A 21182-nucleotide genomic window follows, 5' to 3' on the forward strand; every position below is an offset into this window, starting at 1 on the left:
ACACTTTAACTTCTGACAACACGGCCTTGCACTGTTATAAATACTTGATACTGCTTCTTTGAAATGGAATACATTAGGTACCATTCGATAACGAGCACTGGAAGGCCTAAAATCAGTACTACTAATCGAATTTGTTTATTAGGCTTCGATAATTTTTTTGCCTGCTTGACGTGCATGCTGCTGCCGTTACTTCTCTCCTATCTCTGCAGTCTGCTTCTTTGGTCTTTGTCTCAAGCGGTTGCTTCTTTAATCTTTGTCTGGTCTCTGGTGTCGCTCGGTGGTCGGTTTTTCTATGATGTTGGTGTTGGTGCTGCTGTTGGTGCTGTTGGTATTGTTGATAATCTGGTGTTTCCTGGTCTACTGTCTTTATTGTATGCTTGTTCTCTGGTATATCTCTAGTGATTGCCCATCCTCTTCTCGTCTATCTGCGGTGGTGATAAGTGGCAAGTAACCTCTTTGGTCTTTGTCTGGTCTCTGCTGATGCTGCTCGTTCTTTGGTTCTTCTATGGTGCTGGTATTACTGCTGCTGCTGCTAGTCTGGTGTTTCCTGGTCTACTGTATTTGCTGTATACTCGTTCTTTGGTCTATCTCAGGTCATTGTCTATACGCTTCTGGTCTATCTATGGCTGTGGTAAGTGGTAAGTATCTTTTTTCTTCTGGTCGCGATGATATAAAACTTCTTTGAACGTTTGTATTATTGCTTCCTTCCTCATGATAATGCATTCATGATGCTTTCTTCGTTGCGTTTTTCTTTTTCTATTGTTGGTGGTGTTTCCTCTGTGGCTTCACATGAAACAACATTAGTCATTATGTTGTATTGCATACTTATAATACCACTGTTGCTTTTGCAGTTGTGCGCATTTGTGCCATGTTGCTTTACATCATCCGACTATTACTACCATGCACGTTGCTCATGTATGCATTTTTATTGCAACAACAACGAGCTTTTTTGAACATCGCTGATGTTGTGTTTGTTATACTTTTCTTCGACTCACTTTGTGTGAGTATCCCTTGTTTTTGCCTATGTACTACTATACTCTTATAGTAGTATGTTCTTTTCTTCATTCTTTTTTTTTTATTATTATTATGTTTCTTTGAAGCATACCTTTTTCTTACGTTGTGTGGATGTGCCTATCCCTGAAACTCAACAAGACTTTATCCGAGGCTAGGAGGTGGATAGGCCGCCTCCACTTGGTTATCACTACTTACTTTAGTGATGATTGAGAGTCTCAACGCCAGAATCTAAAGCTAGGTGGTGTAAGTAAGGCATGCTCTAGCACCTGAGGGAGATTTGATGATAGTAACAGCTATATTGCTATATATAGCGGCGCTTAAAATTTTGCCTCACGTCAAAACAGGGGGAAACCCTCGCAAAATTTTTTTTAGGTCAGCGGAGTATTCGAGCGATTTGATTGGCTCTGGAGTTGAAAGAGAAAAGGTCTACAACTAGTTGATTTCCTATTGATCTGTTATTTACATGCCATTTAATATAATCTTGTCTTTGTAATAATAAAGAGGTTACCAAATACATACAATCTAAATAATCCTCCTTCTTTCAGCAGTAATATAAGGTGCAATCATTGTATTTATCATCCACTAAACAAAATTTTATGTGAGGATTGTTTCTTTTAAATCTATTATGTACGGAAAATTATATAATAGGTACTACTACAGCAGTACACTGGATACAAGGTCCTCCTAGCAGCAGTACCAAATAATGTCCCAACAAGCATGCGATGTACATCATTGATTTCCAACATATATGTTTCAATGTTTTCATCATGGTTTGCTATCTTTTACCTGACATCCAAGACTCTGGATGTACAAAAGTATTTCCGGTCTTGAAGTTTGGGCCGCCCAAAATCAAGCTTTGAAATATCATTGATGCTAGAGCTCTGAGAATAGCATGTTCCTATAGCAAAATCTTGCGAAGAAAACAATAGTGTACTTGGATCTTAGATTGGATGGTGGGTTGGTGTTTAAAAACGAATGTTTTTTTTTAAACAAGGCAACCTTGAGCAGATAACTAGGTATAGCACCTACTGAAAGCTGTTTATTACAAGTAACTACGAGTGCTAGACCTATGGATGAGATGTTGTCAGACGTTGTATTTAAACTCGCTTGTCAATATCCTACTTCGCTGTGGTTTGGCAAAGGTTTGAAGCTATGCTGCGCATCTTGTCAAGAAGGAAGAAGAGCTCTTTCACGCTCTATATTGATGATAGAGATTTTATATCAAGATGGTTATTATATGCCCATTATGCGGGGTTGTTTAGCATATAATGGATTTTTAGTCCCTGCATCGATTGCCAATAAGTAAGCGAGGAAAGTATAAAGCAAACCAAGATCAGCACGCCAGTAGTGCTTCGATACTATTACAGCACAACTGTCAATTCAACCAAGCTTTTTTTTTTCTATTAATTAAGCTTTGCCTCCCTGTGTCTTCTCTACCGCATAAGACCTGGTTTGTACGCCTACGATGATGATACTTCCTTTCTAAAATCAGTTTTGCAACCCTCAAATTGGAGTTTACAACGATGCAGGTTCAGTACATACACCAAAATATATAGAGAACCAAGCTTATTCGTACACAAGCTGTATAGTATCACTTACAAGTGTAGTTTCATTTGATTCGCGCTTCAATTTTTTTTACCAAACTACTTGTCTAATATAACTCTATTTAGAAGAGTTTGACCACTCTTCTGCCTAATAAAGGTCGTAAAATACGGAATTTTGAGAAAAATCGTGAAGGGAACGTATACTTGGGACTTAAACCTCTCACGTCCTGATAGATTCAAAGTGAATTTAATGGATGGCTTTTATTTTATCTGAATATGATGCGTCTTTCCCGAGATATGGTCAAAAATGTCTTCCTGCAACATGATATTTTCAAGATTAAATCCTCCTAGGGCTTCGAACCAGGGCTCATTCGATAGGATTTTGTTTGTTCTTCACTTTGATAAGTACTACAAGTAAAGTTGGGACAGTAGAAGCTTGGTAATCTATCAAAAACAACCAAAAAGCCGCAATAGCTATCCTATCAGAAATCAGTCCAATGCGCTTGAAACTAGTATCATTAGGTTTTCCTTTGATTTCTACCCCACGTTTGATTTAGCATAGCATTGCACCGATAGTATCCTCTGCAATGCTTGACTTTTTAAGCTACTGCATCTATCGATTATAGGCTATCGCTCAAATAAAAGCGCTTTTGGCTAATGGTCCAAACATTTCATCAAGTCGATCTGACTGATCCTTGCACCTAGATTATCCCGAAGCTAGTTTTAATGCAGTTGAGCCATTCTCTTCTCGGATGGAGATTGAAATGCTGGATGCCATCCACGCTTGTTCTTCCAGATTGTAATTTGAAATGTTTTCTTTCTTCATTTTTGACACAGAATAATACAGAGATGGATGCTATCCCAGCCTTAATCACAGAAAGCAACTATCATCAGCTCTTGAATCAATGCGAGCTGTTGGAGATTGAGGTATACAATCAGCACTTGAGAGGCCTGGTAGAGAATCTAATCAGCAATTAAGCAGCACGCGACAAATAAAGAAATCAACATCAAGGAGGTGTATCCTATTGCCTTAGCAAGTTGTATATTGATGAATGACCTGTATTGTATCAAGAAATGGCCAATCTCAAGCTGAATAGCTGACACAGTTTTTTTTTTTTTAGACAAACTGCTAGACACATTCGTCAACGCATCAATAGCAAAAAACCAAAAGACACCACACCTGAAATCGAAGCTATCTGGAAAGTTGTAGTTGATATCAGCAAGAAATCATACCCTCAAGTATATATGGACTTGGACGCATTTGAATGGTCTCAATGGATGCAACCCTTAATCATAAAGATCAAGGAAAACACAAGAAACTACATGCTCCAGCTTGTCTCAACAATTTACACAGCAATTCAATTAAGCCAGGCAGCAGAGTACTTTGGTTTGTCAGAGGCTGATGTATTACAAGAGCTGGTTGTTGCAAGAGGATGGAAATACAACGAGGCTGCTCAAATCTTATATCCCGCAAAATCAGGCAAGTATAGGCAAGGGTCATGAAAATGGTTATATTGACATTTACTTGCATTTAGTCTCTCTGGATCGTCATACAGCAGACAGCAATCAATTCGCCAAGTTGGCTGATATTGTATTGAATTTGGAAAAGTGTTGAATAAATAAATCGCCATCCGTGGTTGGCAATGCTACTTGTCATGCTTTTGCTGTTCTTCTAAATCAAAGGCAAGTCTTTTTAGGTCCCCTTTCAGCCATACAGAAGGTAAAGATCCTACACACATGATGATGGCAACGACAATCATGGAGAATTTCATATTGTTTGGAGGATCAGCTTCGGGACCAGCACGCAAGGAGTCGATGATAACGCAGAAAATAAGCATGACAGCGGTTGAGATTGCCCATAAAAGGGAGGATGACACTGATTCTGGTACGGGATAAGAGACTATGTCGAGAACAGTCAACAGCTGCGTAAATTAGAGTGATAAGTCATGTTACGTACTTTCGCATGCAAGCTCTAAATGTATAGGAAACAACGCATAAGCAAAGAAACCATTCCAGATACAAGCGAACAAGATCACATTGAAGGCATTCGGGATCACTGCAGCCCATTGTTTTTTTTTTTAGTTGAGTTTGTCTAGTGTCATATAGATACAGTCTACTTACTTTCAAAGATAAACATGACGTACGTGAAAGCCATCAAAGGGGTTAGCAATTTAATGAGCATGACATGCTGCCCCGTCTTGCCCGCCCAGTAGCCCGAACAGATGCCCCCAGCAAAACCAGAAACGACTACTGCAGCTGCACAATACCCTGACTGCTGATCCGTATAGCCAAATGGAGATATGGCCTCTATAATCAATGTAGACACAGAAAAGACCATACCTGCATTAACAGCACATAGTACCGTGATCCAACAGAAGCTTTTATTTTTCATCAAGCACTTGAGGCCTTCTTTGATACCCATGCGTTCTTGGTCAGACGATGGAGATGACGGGATTCTAGGTTCACTCGGCAAAAAGACGGATGGAATTGCAGATGCTGTTGAGATGATGGCTATGACGATGAGCATCCATGGTACATTTGTTACTGTGGGAGCGAGTAAGGGGACAATGATGGGTGCAACTGCCATACCAAACGACAAGGCTACAAAGCAATCTATTAGAAATTGTCTTGTTCACTGTGTGTCTGTTCGATTATACTTGATAGGGTGTTCGCTATGCCTCTGTGCTCAGGTGCAAACCAAACAGCGGCCAACTGTTTTCATATTCATTAGCAATGCCACAAGACAACAGAATTATGCTTACCTTTGCAGCAATACTACATAAAACAGGTACGCATAAAAATGAGTGATTTACACAAACACGCACAAAGGACTTACTTGTAAACGAATGGGCCACCCATACTGGCGACACATTGGCCAGCCATCATGGCTGCGTATCGATTATTCTCAGGGACAATGATCGCAATGCAACGTATCCAGCAGCCCACTAGATTAAAGCCACCCGCAAATATGATGTTTGCCTTGATTCCAAATCGTTGATATGACCAACCCGTTAATAGGGAAAAAAGGGTATTCACAATAGCAGATACATTGGACAGCCAATTCAGGGCGGAAAAGTCTACTTTCAGCCATTCAGATACGGCTATAGGCGAACTGGAGCCACTCATCCACATCAATGAGCAGGCGCTGTTCACCAGTATGATGCTTATCACTTGCAGCCAAGCTACCCAGGTTGTCCCATAGGTGATGGTGGACCGATCCTTCTCGATGCTCTGATCTTCATCCAAGAGTGATGGCGAGGCCGAAGAAGCTCCATCGCCGGTTACGATTGGTAAACTGCTTGACAAATGTGTCTTTTCATGAATGATCAGAGATGACATGGCAGATGTAAAGGGACAGAGAAAAAATATGAATTAAACGTGCTCTATGTAAGTTTCTATCTTGAGTTTGCTTCTTATATGCAACTGCTATGTACAATGTGAGTCCTCAATATCAATGTACAGAACCCGTGCTACAGCGTCTAATATGTGATGCCTGATTGTGAAGCCAAATATCTCAAGAGGGCCCAGAGGAGTGTACTTTCTACAAAAGAAAGAAAGAAAGAGAGAGAGAGAGAGAGAGAGAGAGAGAGAGAGAGAGAGATAAAAGAAGCCCCTCTTGCAAGAAGGCATTTATTGACATGGCATCCTCATTTTTATCGCCATGTATGTGTTAAAGAAGCATCTAATCCCCTTTATTTGATAAAAAAAATAAACCATGTCCCTTAAAGATGCATGCAGAGCAACTAAAGATCATCCAATGTTCTCTGTAGGCAGTATATATATATATATATATATATATATACGCTTTCTTTTGATTGCACCCAGAGGGCTAAAATGTGCTGTAGAAATAGAAACCCAGTCTGGCAACAAACATTAATCTCTGTAACAATTCATGCAAGTTAATATATTGTCATCGTTTCAGGTTTTGTTAGATAGAGAGACACAAGAGGCGATTGCCATTTAAGGTCGCATGTACAAAGCATTGGTGGCACAGTATCTCCATTGTCTCGATCGATGTTACACTGTAAATGAACGCATTGTTGCTTGTGTTCAGTTGAGGGAGAAGGTTAAAAATCCACCAGGCGTTTATGCTTTTATGAGGACGAGCATCCTGCTGTTTATTAAATTCGCCTCAATATTACGCATACTTGTAGATCAAAACTAACCCTGTTTTCATATTCTATGGCTAATTACCATAATCTGAAGTGAGGAATATCGATGTAGACTTGTGTATGGACAAATGTAGCCTTTAAAGTTGCTAATTGGGAGTATCCATCTCCTTACACTAATGCACAACACCCAGATAGTAGCACTCTCCCTTGAGATAAGACATTTTTCATTTCGGGTCAGTATGCCGGCAATGATTGGAGCCTTGAAAAGCACGCTAGGTATCATTCGCAACCCCAGAGCTACTGGCAAATACAAGCCTCTAACCAAAATACATGTCGCTTGCATTACAGAATCGAACAACACAATGAATTTTCGTTTGCTTGATAGATTGAATTGTGACAATAAAATGCTATTATTTTATTAAGGAAATGTGTATAAATTATCATTATTATGAAGCTATAATAAGTCGGTATAATAAGGCACTTTTTTTTTCTCCCCAATAGAACATAGTAATACCAAGATTACAAGGAGGGAAATCATGTTCGGGACAAAAATGTACGTCTGGCAGGTGCAGTGGTGGCTGTATTGCTGCCAGTTTTAGAATTTAATAATGGGCGTCTAACAGATGGTACAACAGATGGTCGTTCTGGCAAAATATTAAGGTTGCTGGTACTTTTTTTGGTGGTATTAGTTGTGCTGGGGCGAGTAGAACGGCGAAGAGAAGTGGTGTTGGGGGTAGCAGATGATTTTGTGTTTGTTGTGGTGGTGATAGTGAATGATGCAGTGGATGATGTTTTTGTAGATGATGCTGTAGATGGCAGTGATGATTTTAACGTTGGACGGCGCACAGTGGATGGGGTAGGTCTACTACCACTTGCTGCTGCTGTTGTTGTTGTTGTGGTGGTGGTGGTGATTGAGGAATTGGATCTGGTCGATGCTGTCTGCTTCTGGAGGATGGCCATCTCTTCCATAGCACGGTCTAATTTAGCCTGCATCAGTTTTCTTGACTCTGCATCTTGCTTTGCTTGTTCCAATCTTGAGGTTTCCGATTCATGCATTTGATCTAAAACGCGAGTCATCATTTCTTCCATCTTGCTTCTAGCATTGACCTCTTTGCGTAGACGAGACTCCAGTGGCTGCAATTGAGCCAGAGCAGTGTTCATCTTGTCTTCGTACAGCTGGCGCATGTGCACTTCTTGCTCTACACGGTCGTAGAGGATCTTTTGCTGCTGATCAATAAGCACTGTCATGTCTTCCATTGCCTTTTCAAACGCCATGCGCATCGCTGTTTCTTGTCGCACTCGTTGCTCCAATTGATGCAGTTTCTCGTCGACTGTGTTCATCCGACGACGGTGTAAGCGGCTACAGATGTTGGCCAAGTTTAGCAAGACTCGCTGCTCGGGGCGCATGTTGCGGAAGGTTTGTTTGTTTTGGCAACGACTACGGTAACCACGCCAAAGGGATTGGATCTTGACTGCAGCTTGATGCTTGGCTGTCCATGCGTAATCTTCATCTTGCTCTTCATCGTCAGACAAGGGATAAAAGACGCAATGAGACTCTAGTTCTTCAGCACCTTCGAATAGGTCATCTTCATCGTCATTGTAGCCTTCGTCGCTGGCAAAGTAGGTGAGAGATGTAGGGCACCGTTGAACAGATGCCATTGGTAATTGCTTATGCTTGTTGAGTTTAATTAAAACGATGCAAGATGATGCACTGCTCTTGGTGGTCGTTGTGGTATTGTCAGAGTCAGAGTCCATCATAGGCACATGGCCGCAGTACTCTTGTTCAGACGTAAAAGAGTATCCTACAAGGCATGTTAGCTTATATACACAAAACCCCAGTTCTCACTTGCTCATGTTACCTTTACGCATGTACGATGTTGTCCTTGCCGGTGTAACATGGTAGTACATGTGATGCTTGCGAACATCGGATAAGAAGGAAGAGGGGCCGACAGGCTGATCTGATTGGGTTGAGCTGTTCACAAAGGATTCGCGTGGTCTAATGTTTGTAATAATATCAGCTTGAGCAGGTAGCTGAAGAGGTGATAGCCTGCCATCATCAACCAGCATTGTGTTTTCGTTCCAATTCATGTGATCGTCATTGCCATCGTGGTGTTGCTGAACCGATTCAATTGCCGTGTAGCTGCTATCTGTCGTGAAAAATGAGGATTCATCGAAAAATGAGTATTCGTCTTCTTCACTGTCCAAGTAGGCCAATGCTTTCAAGCAGGTCTTTGTTGGGAACTCGTACAAGTACTGTTCAGGTGCAAGATGCTGAGACACGGTGACTCCAGACATGTCGTCTTGTTCATCCTCATCTTGATGGTACTGCAAGCATCGGAGAGTAGAATAAACGTCAGATCAAGGAAAGAGCATGAATCAGCCATGGAGAAGATGCCTACCTGCTCAATGATATCTTGATACATGTACATGTCTTTGAGGATGTCATTTTCTTTTTCTTGTTGGTAGTGGTCTGCGAGCATTGTTATTGTAAAGAAAAGGAAAGACAAGGGATTTTTATTTTCTTCAAGAAGACAAAAATACGAAATAACAATAAAGAAAAAGAGGAAAAAAGGAGTGTATGTAATAAAAGGAATGGGAAGGGGAGAGAAAAAGAGAGAGAAAAAGAGAGAAAAAAAAAAAAAACTAATGGAAAAGAATGATGAAAATAAATACAACTGCTGTATTTATATAAATGGATTTTAATATTTTGCTGTCAATTAGAATAAGGGGATCAAAGAGAGCAAGTAGGGAGAAATCCACCAATGGAGTGGTGGGTGGGTTACACTTGCTGATCCCTTATAAATTGTAATTTCAGTGTGTCTCCACTTGTCTGAATGAATCTGATGACAGTCAGCACAGCATCCATTCAATGGAGGATAGCACCAGACGTGTAGCAGGTCAGAAAGCGTCTTCTGGATACAACTGGCTCATCTTTGTTTCCGTTATGCAAAATCAAGCAACACCCAGTAGGTCGATTCAAATGTTTAGCACTAGTAAGCAAGCAGCTTTGATCTGTGCCAAAATGATCAATTGATCATAGAATAGCTGCTATAAAAGAAACATTTCATCTTGTGCTACAGCACGGCATTTTTATACATGTCTGCCTCGTCACCCCCCCCCCCCCCATTCACGAGCATCGTATGGTGATGAAGAGTGTCGATCTCCATATTATACATGCCATGTTGATTCGTATCTCCTCCCTCAATGTGCTCTCTGTAACCTCCCTTTTTCGCCTTCCTCCGGGGATCCTCAGTGTGGATACTCGGATGCTTCTTCCCACTTTTCCATGTTTTTGTTTCCCTCGACGTTATTTTTATCTCTCAATGCGTCTCCTCCTCGGTACCCTCCCCACTTGATGTTTTACGTCTAAAGCTGCACCTCGAGCTCACTCCCCACTCGAGATCTCCTTGCCTGATTCATTTATCAAAATTCATCGACATCATATCTGCCTCCCCTTGACGATGATGATAAGTCTGCTTCTTTCTATTTTTACATTGAGAACAATAGTAATCATTAAACCGACGCGAGACACGAGTGAAAAGTACATATCGTCATGATGTGTCATCATGGATTATGGCGAAACAACACACACTGTTTGGAATTGCAAGGTCGCTTTTTTTTTTTTTTTTTTTACAGAAAATCAATTTCTGCTTGAAGAGTGTTGTAATGATCATTTAGATTGCAATCGCTTGCTGACTGCATGAATTCACCCATGAACGCGAATATTGCTCAAGAAAAAGCTGCTGAAACACAAGATGCTAACTCTATTGCGGTTTCAAGTCCTGTTTATTATATTATATATATACAAAAAGCATCAAGGTGGGTATACTTCTATTATACAGAATTCATGCGCCTTCAGAAACACTGGCCATGCCAGCCATCAAACGCTGCTCAGCTGTCATATCAGTATGCCAACGTCCAACGTATTCAAGCTGACCTTTTCTTTCATCACACCATTCCTCAACTGCGAGACACTCAGCATCAAACATATCTCTAGTGATACCCTCAAACATATTATCAAAAGTATGAAAATTGGTTTCATATTCCAAGCGGTTCAGTTTTGGAAACAGTTTCAACAGACTTTCAAATCCAGGCTTGGATAAGGGTGTGGTCATGTACTTTGTAATGATCAGTTGGCGAATGGACGAACCAGGTATAACGCGTGAGGCTGCGTTGTACCTCTTGTTGGCAAAGATGGATTTGGGTATAGCATAGGGTGTAAATCGCTTGACTGATGCTGCTGTACCTTGAGATGTCTGTTGCTGTTGTTGTCGTTCATTTTCTTGCATGGCCATTGCTTTTAAAGTATTGAATACAGCTAATTCTCGGTTGGAAATACAGGCTAGATCATACAACTCCAAGCACACAAGTTTTTGGCATTTTTCTAGCAACTGCCAAAGAGCATGACCAGAGATCCGGCCTGTGGGTGATGATCCTGTTAACTGACGACCATCACTGATGATTTCTGCATGACTTAAAACGTCACGGGACTTTAGTGAGCATAGAGTCAAGGATTCAAGTGAAACCCAATGGCGAGAGATGGTGAGCAGAACGGCATCGTCCATGCCAGAATGTGAACCATGGAAATGTCGCATACGAGGGCAGGCCGTGACAATGGCTTGCAAAAGACCCGAAGAGTGGATACCCCTATCATGGTTGTCCTTGTAAGTGAATGACTCCAATGCATGGGCATGGCAAGCAATGGAGCAGAACAGCTCAGTCATTTCCAAATCCAGGGAGCAATTTTGCACAGTGAGACTAGTAAGCGTGGTGGCATTGTTGCAGAGTAGTTGAGTAAAGACGTCTGAGAATTCATCATGCAATTCAAAATGATGCTTGAGGTATTCATCCCTTCGACGATAGGGTTGAAGGGCAGTGAGATGAGAGAAGAGCATTGGGCCCGTGTTGTGAGCTCTATTTGAAAAATGCACCGGTACGATCGTGTCTTGGATAAACCTTGAATAGCAGCCACTGATGGTGATTGATTTGATTCGAGAGGCAACACCCACAAGTGTGTGCAATGCAAGTACAAGTGTTCTGTACTCCAAGTTGTCCAATTGCACATGTCTGTAAAGATAAGGATCATGGCAAATACCATACCATTGCTTGCAAACACTGTATAATGGCATTGGTGTCAGTGGTGATACACAAAATGAATCTGTTGATAAAATATACCTTGCTACAAGCCAACGTTCAGGCAGAGGAATATAAGAAAATATGTCCAATAGAATAGTATCAGGAAGATTCATGTATTTGTAAAGAGAAGAGAGTGTACAACTTCAAAAATGCCGAAAAAAGAGGGAAAATATGCCAAATGGCAGTTGGTATTTATATACATTCTAATTTTCAGTTTGAATCAAACACATTTTTTTGTGTTAGAAGCAAAGAAAGAGGGAAATACATGAAGAACATCTGACTTTGTGTCAGACATGAATGTCTTACAAGCGCAAACCATACGCGAAGCCTGTAAAGGGTCTAAATTGACCAAGTTTCAGGCACGACAGAGAAGGTTTCTACATTTGAAAAAAAAAAAAATTAGAAGATTTTGGTCAAATCAACAAGTCGAACGCTCATGGAAGATGTTCGTTTTAATGTCATGGTATTTAGTATATACATTTAGCATCAATCTAAATGGTCAAGCAGCTTGAGCTCGTTGGCTCAAACGGCTTGCACTGTTCTGCAACCAAGGCATGAACAAGTGGATTCAAATATATGCACATGAACATGTCCTGGTGCATATATACTCCCATTTAACATGCAAACCTATAACCATGTTCTCATAATACGCATAGTGTAGAGGTAATAATTAGGTTGATTCAACCGCAAGATGGGACCATTGAAATGATGTAAATACGTAAATCATATCGAAACCCCATTTTTCCAAAATTATAATACTTGCACTTTCTCAATTTACCCCAAGCATGTCGTCAACAAGAAACACAGGCATCTGAAACCAACGAAAACTTCCGGCCAAACCGAATATTCTGTAGAGTCATTGCTTGAAATTGAAACAATGCCCTATGTATCACTGGATTGAGCATGGGCGCTGCACAGGTCAAAAGGGTTAGACCCATCATAGCTATTTACAAGCTGCATTACATGTATTGACAGCAAGAAATTTTCAGACGTGAATCATCTAAAATCACGATCTTTACTTTGATATTTGGTGCTTGTCTTTTGTGATGCCTCCTTCGCAATGTTCAAAGAAAATGTTGCCATTCACTAACTTTGATGCGCATTTCTCAATTGAAAGCAATATCAGAAGAATGGCTGAAATTCATGCAACATTGGCTATGGTTCATTCAATAGATAGTTGTTTTTGTTTGTGTACCAGATATAATGTGTCATGTAACTCTTGAAGCTGTGGAGCGGAGTAAACTACAAGGACAACAATGTTTGGACATTTAATATTTAGCATGAAATCAATAGTTTATGCCATTATCCAGGAGCATCAGTGTCAAACACTCAAATTCCCCCAACTATACACTATTTCCCCCCCCCCAATCGTTTCGATTATCAATATATCCAGAGTTTCCCTCAACTACATTCATATCATGCGGAATGTCGATTTCCTCTCACTCTCCTAGCCCGATCCAGTTTCAATCCATAAATATCCACCCACATCATCTCCAGTTCGACAGGCCACGGCATCCAAAAGTTCACTGTGGATAAATTGTTCTGTGTATAGATGTAAAAGTTTATTCGTAGAAGGGGAAAAAACTATATAATCGCTGTTGATGAGTAATATCCACGCATATTCATAATTTTCTCGAGAATAAACTTGATTATATCAGATTGAAAAGAGACATTGTTGATCCAATTTAAGGACCAGCAGTAGGAGCAGGGTTCATTCTACGCTTGCCACCAACTTGAGTGGTAACATTGACGAAACGACGGTTGTAAACTTGTCTCTTCTTAGCACGACCAGTCTTGGGCTTCTTCTTTTCTTGCTTAGCGACCTTAGGACATTGAGACTTAACCTTACCGGCACGAGCCAAAGAACCGTGAACTTTACCCTATTTCAGTGTTTGTGGTTAGCTTTGTTGAATCGTTGGCTATTGATGGATGGATCGATGGATCGATGCATTGGTTGTGTGAAATTTACCATATTGGATGAATATAATCTACAAAGAGAAAGATCCTCAATGTGTGCACTGTAACTTGCTAGATATAATTCGCAAAAAAAATCGACCGAATCTTGCAACCGAACATTGAGACAAGCGAGCCGGACACAAGCAAGCGGAGATGTGCCTGAAAGCCTTCAAAATTCCTATGAAACGTAGTAAATACAGCTATATATCATGGAGGGAGTGACCGAAATGTTCTGCAAGCCATGGCAGATCTAGTCTATTGCCTAGCATAGCTCAATTCATATTTGATTTGTATTTGTACACCGTTTTCATCGAATTTTTGAGGCTAAATAAGCACCAAAAGTTTTTGGCCAAGTTGGGAGATGGTCCGCTGCCTACCACCACTACTTTAGTGCCTGTGGATCCTCATGGTCCGGTCTATATTGTGCTAAATGCAAAGGATAGTAGCATCCAGTGACTTATCTGAGCGTTGAAGGGCCGCTCTACCGAAGCTATACACATCAAGCTTGCCTCAACATTGAATCCTCTTTCTTAATAGATAATATGGGTACGTAGAAGCATCCATCCATTTTGCAAAATGATGGAATATCCATCTGAACGCTGTACTAATCAATTGAATTGGCTTCTTCATCTCTTATTGTAAACAGCTGTCGGCAAGAACAAGTAGGTTCCATATCTTGATCAGTAGACACATTAGACTCATCAATGCACTCCGTCTCTATAGGCGTCTTTCAAAAGGAAAGAAGGGTTTAAAGAAGAAGGTGTAAGTTATTAACTAGTCGGCTATACACTTCTTGTCAAGATTATCAAAGAAACGACGACATTTCTGGAGCAGCATGTGGATAATAAGACGAATCACCAATTGCATGACGATCAAGCAATCATCCCTACACGTAAACAGCAGCAGCCAGCATTGTTGATACTACATGCATTTATACACAATAGCAACATGTACGCCCATCTCAAACACCCGCTACAACCGTTTCTTTGATAATTAGGCGGGGAGATGTGCTGATTTACTGCAATCCGCATTTGATGACTAAATGTAATAATAATAGTGTTGATCCCTTCACCCGTAAGGACTGGTATGATATCAAAGCTCCCTCCATGTTCGACGTCCGTCAAGTGGGTAAGACTCTTGTCAACCGTACTCAAGGTCTCCGTAACGCCAACGACTCTCTCCATGGTCGTGTTGTCGAGATGTCTCTCGGTGATCTCTCCAAGGACGAAGCTCGTTCTTTCCGTAAGATCCAATTGAAGGTCGATGAAATCCAAGGCAAGAACTGTCTCACCAACTTTTACCGTATGGATATGACCACTGACAAGCTCCGTTCTATGGTCAAGAAGTGGCAATCTTTGATTGAGGCTTTCGTTGATGTCAAGACTACCGATGGTTATCTTGTTCGTCTCTTCACTGTCTCCTTCACTTCTCGTCGTCGCAACCAAATCAAGAAGACCACTTACGCTCAAGCTGCTCAAATCCGTCAAATCCGTAAGAAGATGTTTGAAATTATGACTGAGGAAGCTGTTGCTTGTGATCTCAAGGAATTGGTTGCCAAGGTTACCTCTTCTGCTTCTCAATCTGCTCAAGATGCTATTGCCGTCCGTATCGAGAAGGCCTGCCAAGGTATCTACCCTCTCCAAAACACCTACACTCGCAAGGTTAAGATCCTCAAGGCACCCAAGTTCGATGTCTCTGCTCTCTTGGCTCTTCACGGTGGTGCTGCCGCTGCTGGTGACGATACTGGTGCCAAGGCCTCCAAGGATTTCGTTGAACCCGCTATCCAAGCTTCTGTTTAAATAAACTTTTTTATATATCGCTGCATAACCCGTTCTTATCTTCTTTTATATATATATATATATATGGTTTCTCTATCTTTGTATACAACATCAAACAAAAAGTAACTGTCAATATCTGAATAAATGTATATCATTGTATTATTTCATTTGAATTAATAATTGTGCTTATGATATTGCTTGTGATGAATAATCCTCTAATGAGAAAGAGTCTTGCTAAAGTGGGCTTACAGCTATTTCTGTGCCTAGCCACGCTGACTCACATTACCAAGTATAAAGCTACACAACAGAAGCAAAAGCATGTAGCAAGGCTATACTGTTGTAGTACTTTCCCATCCGCAATTCCCTTCTCATGAGCTTCAAAAACACCAATTGCCACTATATTCTCGAAGGCATAGGTTTGGTAGCCAAAATTGCTCATTAAATCTCCGCTTGACGTCTGCTCAAGATTGGCCAGATTTTGATCAATTTCGACTTGTTTGATTCACTTTGAAGATTTTGACTATAGAAACCGTATGATCATCGCATATTCCCTTATGCTCTCCTGGAATACTTTTTAAGACGCTTCTAATGGTCCCAATTACAATACGTGTTCTGAACAAACTTATTGAGCAAACCAAGAAAGTATGAAATGAGGTTTTCGGTAAAAATCTCGAAATGCTACATATAGAGGTCTCACAAAGAAGCTTTAGAAGTTGCTTTTGATCGAGAGAAGCATTTTGAACTAATATATGCCATAGTAAAAGTCTTCATTTTTGGTGTCAAAAACGCGATCGTTTGATTTTCGACCAAAACCATGAGGTACCCCTCATGCTTTTTGGTCGATTTTTGACCATTTTTTTTTTGGCCCAAAAAGTTGAGCAAAGGTGTCAGGAAGTTACTACTACTCAAGTACAATTGTTTGGCGTCATTCCGGTAGCAAATAAAGGTCTATATATCAAGATATGAAGGCTTGAAAGCTGTCAAATTTGGCTATGTTTTTGCTTTATAGAGTTTATTTACATGGCATGAATCACATCTTTGGTAGCTGAAGTCTTCTGAACGAAAGGGCAGTTCTGCAGCCTGTGCAACTTCTAATTCGAATAGGAGGCATATTGATTTTGGTAAAGCTAATTCATGCAAATTCTGATGCACTGTGTTGCTGTTAAGCTTATTAACAATGGGAATGAAAAGCCGAATTTGCTGTTTGAATACTATGGTTTCGCACCTTCTTCGCTGCGCTACAGTAAAACCCTCATTGAGATTAATATTACCAAATGTTGGGTTAGATGCTTAGTTGTAGCATATTCGATGAAGCCTGCACTAATTTTAATGAGCTGAACGATGGCTCGCTGCTGCCGTGTAGGTAGACCCTCATCGAAGCGAAACAAAGGTACAAAAAGACCGAATAACATTATTGCTTCCATCTGAGCATGAGGACATTACAGCGAGATAAAGCAACTATAAGCTACATTACAGGCTTGATATAGTTGCTCATGAACAGCAAGCCAATTGATCTGCCAATACCACTGTTATGCCCCGTATATCTGGCATCCCCATCACAAATCGACCCACATATCCCATAACAAAAACACTGAAGATTCCAACGCTCTTTTTCCCATTTTATTGTATGTTTACTTGTAGAATTCAAAGTTTGAATCTTCCTTTTTAACATTAGCCTTATAACCCTTCTCCAGATCTTTACTTAGGATAACGTAACGGTTCTTTCTGACGGCGTGCATACCAGCTTCTTGACAAATTGCTGCGATTTCAGCACCAGATAGCTTGTCAGGTCGTGAAACGACTATGTTGAAAACAGATATTAGCCATGGACATATACACAAAACCACTCCACTTGTACTTACATTCTTCTAAATCAACTTCTTCAGACAAATTCATCTTTGATGTGATAGTTTGGAAAATGAGGCGCTTTTGACGACGATCAGGTGTAGGGAATTCAATCTTTCTATCGAGACGGCCAGGACGCAACAAGGCAGGATCCAATGTATCAGCACGGTTTGTAGCCATAATCACCTTGACATTTGATGTTTGATCGAAGCCGTCCATTTGATTCAACAGTTCGAGCAGAATACGTTGTACTTCTCTATCAGCGCCAGTTTGTGCATCGAAACGTTTAGTGGCAATGGCATCAATTTCATCGATAAAGACAATGGAGGGTGAATTTTCACGGGCTAATCTAAACACATCACGGACCATACGAGGACCTTCACCAAGATATTTCTGCACAAATTCGGAGCCAACCACACGGATGAAACTAGCAGTTGTGTGATGTGCTACAGCTTTGACAAGCATCGTTTTACCTGTACCTGGAGGGCCATACAACAACACACCGCGGGGAGGATCAATACCGATTTGGCGATAGAGATCAAAGTGTGTTAGGGGTAATTCGACGGCTTCACGGATTTCTTGCTTTTGAATATCTAAACCACCAACATCTGCGTATGCGACTTCGGGTCTCTCGTCTGCTCCCAAAAGACTGATGCTGCTATCGGCCTCTGGTGGCAAAACATCAACAAGAGCATTTGAATGACGGTGTAAAGCGACTGAAGAACTGGGCTTCAACAGCTCACGATCAATAGTACTGAGGATACGAACTACGTAGTTGGATCCGGTGGTGGAGCCCACGATACCGGTGTGCTGATCAATAGGTTCAAGGAATTGGCCAAGAACGAGTGGAACAGACTTGATTCTCTTTACTTCCTCCTGTGCTCTGACTAACTCTCGCTTCAAATTCTTTTGCTCGTCTTTGATGTATTCCTCCTGGAGCTCAATGAACTCCAAATCTCTCTGAAGCTTCTTCAATTTGACATATAAATCCCCCTCCGATAAGTCTTCCAGCTGACCGGCTTTGGAGAGGATACTTGTAGGCTCTTTGACCTGCTGTGAAATCAAGTAAATTTGTTCAGCATGTAGCCCCTTCCATGCTCCTCAGTAGCAAAACTTACTTCGACTTTGGGACGAATTCCAATTTCCTCCATGATGATGTTATTATATTAGAAAAAGAAACAATAATTAAAGAAAAGAAAGGTCTTGAATGGTTATTTCTACAGAATGTCAAGGCAACGCGTAATATAAAAAGCCCACAGAGAGGTGCGTATGTCTGTTCACCAACGTCATCTACCTTCCTCACGTCACATCAGGCGTAGATTCAAGTAAGCAAATGCTATCCGGACATGTCTTGACTGATTGCATAAAGCTCTATGGCCTTGTGCCTCGGCCCGGATGCCTCTCTTTGTACCTTAACCCTCTCTGTTTCATCAGGTATTCCAATTCGAGATTACTGTTCTTCTTTTTCATTCAACCAAGCCATGTCATTTCGTAAGTTGGCGGAAAAGGCAGCGGCCATTGACGCTTTTCCCAAGGTGGAAGATGACAACCAACAGCGTAGCGAGAAGGGTGGTCTTTTAACTGTGCTAGTCGCGCTGTGCTTGTTCTTGCTGACCATGAGCGAGTTCTCAGAGTAAGTAAACCTTCGATTATCAACAACCTCAAGACATTGGCCATTGAATCATACGCTAGTTATCGCAAAATACAGACAAATTACAAGTTCTTGGTGGACTCTACTATTGATACCAAAATGCAAATCAACATTGATACAACGATTGCCATGCCATGTCCCTGTGAGTACAATTGCAGCTGTTCACCTCATCACATTATACTCATATAGTGACAATAGCGCTGATGGTACATGTTGTGGATGCTACTGGCCAACGTACAAGGCTTACTGACGATCTCAAGCTAATTCCTGTGCGTACATCTCGTAGCTTGCATGTTCCAAATACTGACTTGTACCTTTTCTATAGGCTGAATTTTCAGCTCGCACTGCTACAAAATACAGGTAACCAGAGTTACACGGGGGGCGGGGAAACCTCAATGCTAAATGGGATGCTAAATGTTCTTGTGTGGCAGACAAGTAGACGATCCTAAATACATTCACGAGATCATACAGGCTGCCAGTGGAAAGCAATACAATCATGAGATTGCCAGTAGGTTTATCTGGATTTGGCTGTGATCGCTGTGCTAATGCTCGAATAGACGATATGGGCGCATGTAGACTGTATGGCTCACTCAATGTCAACAAAGTTGCCTCCAATCTTCACATTACATCTGATGGCCATGGCTATGCCAGCAGCCAGCACACCAGCCATGACTGTAAGTGATTTGCTCATAGTATCAGCTGGAATAACTCATGTAACAGTATAGTGCTCAACTTCACGCATCGCATCGATGAATTCTCGTTTGGCCAACTGTACCCCAACCTCATCAATCCCCTGGACAACAGCATTGAGATCTCTGAAACCCGTACGTGATGAAAAGCCTCAAATACGCTGATCAGCATACTAATTTACCTGTCCAACAGACTTTGAGATTTTCCAGTACGCAATATCCGTTGTGCCCACCACCTATGTCGATCGCAGGAACAACATTTTACTCACAAACCAATACGCCGTTACTGACTCACACAAGAGATTCAAGGAGGGCCACACAATTCCTGGTATTTTTTTCAAATACGACATCGAGCCTATTTCGGTGCAGATCAGCGAAACTCGTCAACAATCATTTTTGCATTTCCTAGTTAGATTGTGTGGCATCATTGGCGGTTCTGCGGTTACTGTGGGCGCCGTCTACAGACTGATCAACTTTGCAATGACAGGCGGTAGAGAAGACCCCAAACTATACACTGCGACACACAACATGATGCGAGGCGTCTAGTCAGTTATTTAGTAATATTTTACTAGGCACAATCCTAAGCACTAGCGCATGGATTTATCAAGGAATAAATAAACGCTGAATATTTTCCGTTTTATATAAATGTTGCGTAGGAGACTTTTTTTTTGAATTAGCTGTTTCGTTTGCTTCAATCTTATATTGCTCAATATGCCCAACACCTCATTCTCCAACTGCTGTACCCACTTCTTGGAAGATCCACTCGCAGCTGTCAAAGTCTTGGTTCCCTCTGTTGCCATCGAAATCGTCTTACACAAGAAATTGTGGCAAAAGACATCATTAAGAGACTTGACATTGTACTTGGCCATTGTCAACACGTATTGGTTTGCGACAACACTCAATTTGAGCTTCCTCGAGACACCACTCTTTTTGCAATCGCCCCATCTTAGTGATCAGCAGAAATTAGATTGTGGCAGACAGCGCTTCAACTGGCTCAACAAGATCGAGGTGAGTTTTTGACATGTCAATGGTGACATAGCTGACAAACACTGTGTGTAGATTGTAGTGGGTGTTCTCGGCTTGGATCTCTACTGTGAATGGCGCAAGAGAATCATTGACAATCATGGCTTCGTCGATGGCGTGCTTGCTAGATCTATTTGGATTCCTGCTACTGTAACTGCCATTCAAGCTGTCTACCTACTCCCCACATTGAACAAAAAGGCAAAGCAAATTGATCGCACAGGCCATGAAGACGAGCAGTTTCCCAAGGCGCATCGTGCTTACATTGGATTCGAGACGGTCAAGGTTGTTGGATTGGCTGTTGCAGGTCTTCGATTTGGAAGAATGCTCACCCTTTAAGCTCTCTCTCTCTCTATCTCTCAAGCACATACTTTTCATAAATCTAGCCTCCCCTTTCTATGCATTATCTAATAAAATCCCTCCTCATTCAAATCTTC

At 41.2% G+C, this 21182-nt stretch overlaps 8 protein-coding genes across 8 annotated transcripts; 4 read left to right on the forward strand and 4 right to left on the reverse strand.

Annotated features, from left to right (window-relative positions):
• Positions 1–3407: 3407 nt before the first annotated feature.
• ATC70_009010 (uncharacterized protein) lies at positions 3408–4061 on the forward strand (the record flags this gene model as incomplete). Its single annotated transcript, XM_064828251.1, has 3 exons — positions 3408–3485; positions 3541–3617; positions 3680–4061. The coding sequence occupies 3 exons, from the start codon at positions 3408–3410 to the stop codon at positions 4059–4061; spliced, it is 537 nt and encodes a 178-aa protein (XP_064685453.1).
• Positions 4062–4204: 143 nt separating this feature from the next.
• Positions 4205–5897, reverse strand: CHT4_2 (Chitinase 4; the record flags this gene model as incomplete). Its single annotated transcript, XM_064828252.1, has 6 exons — positions 4205–4458; positions 4516–4614; positions 4680–5159; positions 5216–5270; positions 5321–5333; positions 5395–5897. The coding sequence occupies 6 exons, from the start codon at positions 5895–5897 to the stop codon at positions 4205–4207; spliced, it is 1404 nt and encodes a 467-aa protein (XP_064685454.1).
• Positions 5898–7204: 1307 nt separating this feature from the next.
• Positions 7205–9150, reverse strand: ATC70_009012 (uncharacterized protein; the record flags this gene model as incomplete). Its single annotated transcript, XM_064828253.1, has 3 exons — positions 7205–8472; positions 8530–8995; positions 9070–9150. 3 exons carry the CDS (start codon positions 9148–9150, stop codon positions 7205–7207), a joined length of 1815 nt encoding a protein of 604 aa, XP_064685455.1.
• A 1365-nt stretch (positions 9151–10515) lies between these two features.
• On the reverse strand, positions 10516–11919 carry ATC70_009013 (uncharacterized protein; the record flags this gene model as incomplete). Its single annotated transcript, XM_064828254.1, has 2 exons — positions 10516–11785; positions 11846–11919. 2 exons carry the CDS (start codon positions 11917–11919, stop codon positions 10516–10518), a joined length of 1344 nt encoding a protein of 447 aa, XP_064685456.1.
• Positions 11920–14304: 2385 nt separating this feature from the next.
• AGE2_1 (ARF GAP with effector function(s)) lies at positions 14305–15561 on the forward strand (the record flags this gene model as incomplete). Its single annotated transcript, XM_064828255.1, has 4 exons — positions 14305–14308; positions 14409–14424; positions 14486–14524; positions 14820–15561. 4 exons carry the CDS (start codon positions 14305–14307, stop codon positions 15559–15561), a joined length of 801 nt encoding a protein of 266 aa, XP_064685457.1.
• A 1610-nt stretch (positions 15562–17171) lies between these two features.
• ATC70_009015 (uncharacterized protein) lies at positions 17172–18536 on the reverse strand (the record flags this gene model as incomplete). Its single annotated transcript, XM_064828256.1, has 3 exons — positions 17172–17341; positions 17403–18438; positions 18504–18536. The coding sequence occupies 3 exons, from the start codon at positions 18534–18536 to the stop codon at positions 17172–17174; spliced, it is 1239 nt and encodes a 412-aa protein (XP_064685458.1).
• A 330-nt stretch (positions 18537–18866) lies between these two features.
• Positions 18867–20271, forward strand: ATC70_009016 (uncharacterized protein; the record flags this gene model as incomplete). The annotated part of the gene is made up of 8 exons (XM_064828257.1): positions 18867–19018; positions 19078–19178; positions 19235–19305; positions 19362–19396; positions 19468–19544; positions 19594–19710; positions 19762–19860; positions 19919–20271. 8 exons carry the CDS (start codon positions 18867–18869, stop codon positions 20269–20271), a joined length of 1005 nt encoding a protein of 334 aa, XP_064685459.1.
• A 165-nt stretch (positions 20272–20436) lies between these two features.
• ATC70_009017 (uncharacterized protein) lies at positions 20437–21084 on the forward strand (the record flags this gene model as incomplete). The annotated part of the gene is made up of 2 exons (XM_064828258.1): positions 20437–20733; positions 20785–21084. The coding sequence occupies 2 exons, from the start codon at positions 20437–20439 to the stop codon at positions 21082–21084; spliced, it is 597 nt and encodes a 198-aa protein (XP_064685460.1).
• Positions 21085–21182: the final 98 nt, after the last annotated feature.

Source organism: Mucor velutinosus (assembly GCF_035048745.1).
Source record: "Mucor velutinosus strain NIH1002 chromosome Unknown tig00001563, whole genome shotgun sequence".
NCBI lineage: Eukaryota > Fungi > Mucoromycota > Mucoromycetes > Mucorales > Mucoraceae > Mucor > Mucor velutinosus.